The sequence below is a fragment of the Rhyacophila brunnea genome, unplaced genomic scaffold (assembly GCF_057557595.1).
Source record: "Rhyacophila brunnea isolate RB1 unplaced genomic scaffold, BYU_Rbru_1.0 scaffold_1, whole genome shotgun sequence".
Classification (NCBI taxonomy): domain Eukaryota; kingdom Metazoa; phylum Arthropoda; class Insecta; order Trichoptera; family Rhyacophilidae; genus Rhyacophila; species Rhyacophila brunnea.
In genome coordinates this window covers 20,099,546-20,105,545 of record NW_028232751.1, presented here as the reverse complement: position 1 = coordinate 20,105,545, position 6,000 = coordinate 20,099,546, and the positions used below count along the sequence as shown (strand labels likewise).

General features: G+C 30.2%; 1 protein-coding gene across 1 annotated transcript in view; it reads left to right on the top strand.

Moving 5' to 3' along the window:
- Window positions 1–282: 282 nt before the first annotated feature.
- LOC147079559 (actin-binding Rho-activating protein-like) overlaps window positions 283–6,000 on the top strand; it is an 89,981-nt gene continuing 84,263 nt past the window's right edge. The window contains exon 1 of the mRNA XM_085941961.1: window positions 283–622. Within this exon, the coding sequence (XP_085798087.1) occupies window positions 578–622 (45 nt within the window). The 5' untranslated portion in view covers window positions 283–577. The remainder of the gene's footprint in view (window positions 623–6,000) is intronic.

Here is a 6,000-nt window from a genome sequence, read left to right as displayed (position 1 = left end):
CGCTAACATTTAATTGCGCTTCCCTGGTTCACACAATCCCGGTAGCGTGTTCCCTAAGAATCCAGCCACGGACTCGCAATGCCGTGTCACAGGAGCGGAAGCTAGCCGGACATACTATGAGGCATCCATCTATCGCCGCCCGACGAATCTGATAATTATTTTCGTAGTTAGGTATTATGAACATAGAGCGAATTAAAGAATGTATTTATAACGCTTGTTGTATATTATAAAGCATTTGTAAGATTTCCTCAATGTTGGCGGCGCATTTCTCGAGCAGCCGTCAATCGGGAAGGTCAAGAGCTCACACTCTTCCGAACAGTTAACCATACTCTCACAATCGGCCGCGTCGTTAATTGCATAAATAAAATTTTAAACAAAGAGCTTTGAAATAAATCCAGTGTCTTTTACAAAATTTTAAACTTCAAAGTTCACAAGCTTCCGTTTTCAAATAAATTTAATGTCGTATTTTCGCGCGAAAAGTAAAACTGTTTTTCTTAGTCAGTTCGTATTTTGAGTTAATCTCAGCGGTTATTTTCACGTGTTTCAGTTGTTTTGAAGAGTAAGAAAATCAGTCAAGATGTCGGACTTGGATCATGAAATTAGCGTCATTAAGTTTGTTGTGGTAAGTGTATTTAACTATTCTAAAATTGTTGTTTTGATTGATAAAAAAAGTTGGTCGAAGTTTTTCAAACAACCACCTGTATAAAAAAAATGAATGCAACCAAATACTTTAAACTAATATAAAGATATGGTTAATATATTTTATATTAATCTTTTTGAAACAAAGCAGTTTTTGTTGATTCTACTTTAATTGATACGTTTACATTGACAGGTGTTTCGAAACGGTCGACTATAACACATAAATGCCAGTTCAATTATTTAATACATTTTATATTATTTGATATCATCACAATTGCGGTAATAAATATTTTATTATCTGTCGTGAATATCAACACTGTGGTATTTAGTAAATTTCTGATAGTAATTGCAAAATTGGTAACTATGTAAAAAGTATACCGTTTTACAATGAAATTGTTAACTCTGTTTTAGATATTCAATAATGATTAAATTTATTGTTCGTTTCATCACTGTGGTTTCTTTTGTTGGTGTACAGGAAAATATTAATTGTTCAGACTCTTATAATGAATAATATCAGTTTTAAAGTTATCATAAATCAAACAAAACTGCTAATGTTATAATTTTATCGTAGATTTTTTTAACACGGGTGTAATCAATATAACTACCTACTTATGGTAAGTAAATAATTACAAGATAAAAAGAACTTTTTAAATACAACGTTTTTAAATTTTCTGTTGAATCATATAAACTTGACTTGACTAGCGTAAACGATCAAAAAACATTGTAGGTACTTGATAGAAATACTGAATAATGAAATGTCATTTCATATTGATTTTCATAGTAACGCACGTATAAATTATTTAATAATTTAGTTGCTAGGACCCCCTAGCAACCAATAATGGTATCGAAATAACTTTTCATACAAAACAGAATTAGCTAAAAGTATTTAAAAAAATCCATTGGCATCGTGTTCTGATATATTCTAAAAGTTTCAAATGTCTAGCTAGTCGTGAAGTTAGTTAAAAATCGATTGCGAGATTTGTACCGGACAAATAAGAATACGACCTTAGAAAAATGTTGTAAAAATAAGGAAATTTTGTCTTACAATATTATAAAAAATACAAATTTTAAAAAACTTCTGAAATTTTCTCATTAGAAAAAGCAGAACCAAGTGGTTAGAACTCGCGTTTTTCAACGACTTCTTTCTAATGTGTATGTTTCTAGAGATTAAAAAATAGGTGGATGTTTTCAATAATACAAAATGATGATTCTTCTGTAGGTATATTCAGTTTTGAATTGTAATCGTAATTTAATTAATCTCTATATTATATGCATGATGAAACGTTGCATGTCTGCATAAATCCATTAACAGTATTACATACAATTACATAATATAATGAAATAGAGGTTAATATACCTAGCACATGAATCGCAACGAAATTATTATCCCTAGTAATAAAATATTTGTTTATAATCCGTATATCATATTGTTAATATTAACATCTTCTTAAAAGAATATGTAAAAGTATAGAGTCAAAAATTGACAAATAGTTTTTGATCACAGGTACCTAAGCAGCATAATAAACTATTAAAAATACGCTATAGAATATATTGTTTTTAATTAAAGTTTATAATATATTGTATGTATAAAATAAGAAAATAAGTAATCGAAGTAGATAAATGTAATTAAAAGTCGCATTTAAATTTCGTAAAATAATTTTTATCTAAGCTTGAATGTAAATATTTATAGTTGGAAGTCCATAAAAAAAATCAATGAAACATTATTTTCAAGCAGTTGGTACAGTGTGAACGAAAAATGTTTAATTTTTATATTGAATGTGTGTATTTTAATTATCTTATTTTATTCGTTTGTCTTACTTTTTCGCGGATGACGAACAGGTGTCAGAATTAAAAAATGTTCCGCGGCTCTTAATAAAAAAAATAATTGGTACTCACTTCATTAAATTTCCTTGGCAGTTATGATGATTGTGTTACAACGATATCACATTCTGGAAAATGGATTATTGTTTTTTTTTATTTTCTAGAAACTAAATGATTATGTATGCCATTTTATTAATTGTCGCGAACAGGAAGTCGATATATATAACGACCCTTTATTCACAATAGACGACTATTTTCAATGACCTTCGGCTATCCCACAATATATATATATATAAATATATATATTTAAAAAATTCCTTTTCTTAGTTGCTGAAAAATCTGTTCGCAATCAATCAAAATACGATATAATATGACGTGTTGGCGAAAATATACAAGCCGTAAAAAATTTTACGATTACGTCGGTATTTCTAAATTTAAAAACGTGTAAATTAAGAGGCTTTGCGACAAGATAAAAATGAAAAAAATAACCTTTTTATACACTAAGTACTTATATTAAATTCTAATGGATTTAAGTTTTGTACTATTCCATTTGCGTCGTTTTTTTGCGACCCTGGTTACGCCTTTCAGCATATTCGTTCACTATGTACACTCGCCAAAAGGTAAATATATACTGACTTATAATCCGAAATATGAAGCGCCTAGTTTCAAAAGCCCCTAAAACGATTTTAGGTAGTTCTGCGAAAAATGAGAAAAACGATTTTAGGTAGTTTTGAGAACAATTTAAAAAAAAGGTCAGATCTATTAAATCTGTGAACTTTATGTATTTATTTTTTAATTCGTTAAATTCTAAAGAGTATTTTGGCTATTCATTTTAGGGGTATTTGAAAAGCACACCCAACCATTTTAGCGGGTTTTGAAATTTACCCTAATTTTTGATCATATTTATTGACGGTTTTCGGCGTTTTTTAAAGTTCAATCTTTGGCCATCATATAGGTAACAAAAATATCCATCTAACTCCAAAATTTTCAAAAACCGTTTTAATGACTTTTGAAACTAGGCGCTTCAGTGAGTATATATAACTTAAATCCATTAGAATTTAAATTCAAATTCCATCAAGTACCTTCGGTCGATAGTATTAATACTAAGTATATTAGTTCTACTCTTCATCTGGAAAAATGAATATCACCATCACTGAGTAGAAATATTTAAAAACTGGTACAATTAATATGAAAATTGGTTTTTAACCATTCGCTCAATACTTGCAAAGGAGCGTGGGCCGGAAAGTTCGCGTATTGATACGAGAATTGTGCGTTTGATAGTGCCCGAAAAGTCCGTGTAAGCATTCGTCTACTCAATTCTAAACTATCCTAAACGCCAAACCATAAAATGTACAGGAAAGCAAAATTACTTACCTATACTTAATTATTCGATTTAGTTCTGTAATATCAAAATATTAAAAAAAAATGTTTCAAATTACAATATATTTTGGGGAATTTTTTCCAATTTCAAATTTATGAAAAATTCAATACATTTTCAAATAATGTCACTCAGGATACTTAAGAAGTGGCATGGAAATAATAATTGTTTCTTAAATTCAATATTATACTATGCATCTAGGTTTATACAGAAATGTTGTAAATTTCATAAATAATCGATCGATGTGAAAAACGTATTTGGAAAAATTGGCGTATAGGACAGTTTAGAATTGAATAGACACATTAATCAGACTACAGGGAGTGAAATTTGTGACTTGGTTGTTTTCTGACCGTCCGCGTGCGTGTCTTGAATTTATTTTAAAGTTCCACCAAGAATCCTCGGTCAATTAGTTTTTGTAGGCAGTTAGTTGGTTAATGATACAATTATAATTTTTGACTTTGTTTCGAATCAATCAATTTTACAACATTACCTTTACGATTTGACAACGATCTATATCGGTTATGGTCACTCAACCAAGCCTTTTCAACAAGATACAAAAAATGTAATTATCTCATAACAAATTAGCGTACGGTTAATCAAATGAGACCAGATAAAAAATACTAAGCCAAGTATATTTTTTCTAATAATTGTTTTATTATTAAATTTATGGTTGTCAAATTAACATTTACTGTGTGGTGACTATCCCGGCCGCACGTACAAAATCATCTCGATTGGGACATGATAGTAAATCAAAACCGCCGGTAATTTTGCAATACTCACCCGTGCAGGTGAGACCCTGGCGGGACAGTGACGTCACGAGGCTAGCCGTAACGAATAAAAGAAAATCAGCATCTGCACATCCGCCCGAATTTTGAACTCGAGCGGGCTAGGTAAAAGAAAGCAGTACCTATCTGCAAATATACTCCACAATAATCGTAACTATCTTGTATTTTGTTTGAATTTGTTTTTATTTGTAATTCATTTTTAAATGATTCTGAGATTTAGAATCGGTATAACACACATGATTTAAATTAAACTTTCCTAAGCAAAAAATATATCGTCGGTGTTTAGTAAAAAGGGCGAATCAACCATTTTGGCGAAATCGAAATTTCAATGAAAATACAATATGTATTATACCCCACTAGCTTTGTTGCGTAAAAACGGTAAATCTGTATCTCCACAGGAAAGTACTTAAACACGATAATCGACTAAAATTAAATTAATTAAAATTACGAAATAAAAAGCAAATGTGACATATTAGGCCTTTTAAAATATTACATAATAATATCTATTGTAATGACAGTATTCTTTCTAAGCTTTATTATAAACTTGTTAGATATTTATAATCATCTACAGGTAATAAACAAATAAATGTCGAAAGTTAAAAATCCTCCTCCTGTAAAATATCATTTTGGTTTATTCGCCCTTTTTACAAAACACCGACGATATGTAGTAGGTAGGTACGTAAAAATATATAGTTAGAACGAGTACGTATGTACTGCATTATACAAAAAAATAGTTACTACCAGTGGTGAAGGATGGAAGTAGATTGTTAAGATCCGACATAAATAATAAAAACTAAACTTTCTCAGTCAAACGTAGGTATTTGTTTTCATTGACCTAAAGCACCGGCTAGACGGCAGTGACTTGTCTGCGCGGTATAGTTTGTGCAAAAAAAAAATCAGTTTGCGCAAGCCACAGTTTTCCCGCCCATACACACGGGCTTCCCGTTACAAACCGGTTTGCGCATGTAAGCTTGTGGTAAAGCATGAGCGTCTAGCCGGTGCTTAAGACTACAATGTGTAGATAGTGCTTGTTAATTTAAAAAAAAAACAATTATACCCTGCCTAAACCAAACCATAATAGTTTAGGAATGCTATGGGCGATCCGACAAAATAGTGCACACTTTTTCAGTCATACTTATTAATTGTTTTCGTTGAATTAAGAATATATTATTATATATTATGCTGTTGGTTAGCTTTTTAAAATAATTCATTAGGCTCTGCCTCAACCAAACCATAATCGATAAAAAATATTCTTATATCTATAAAATATTTAAAATTATGTATGGTTTAATGGAATAATTTTAGATATTTCATAGATAAGCGAATATTTTTTGATTATTATCGACTATGGCTTGGATTATGCAGGGTTTAATTGAA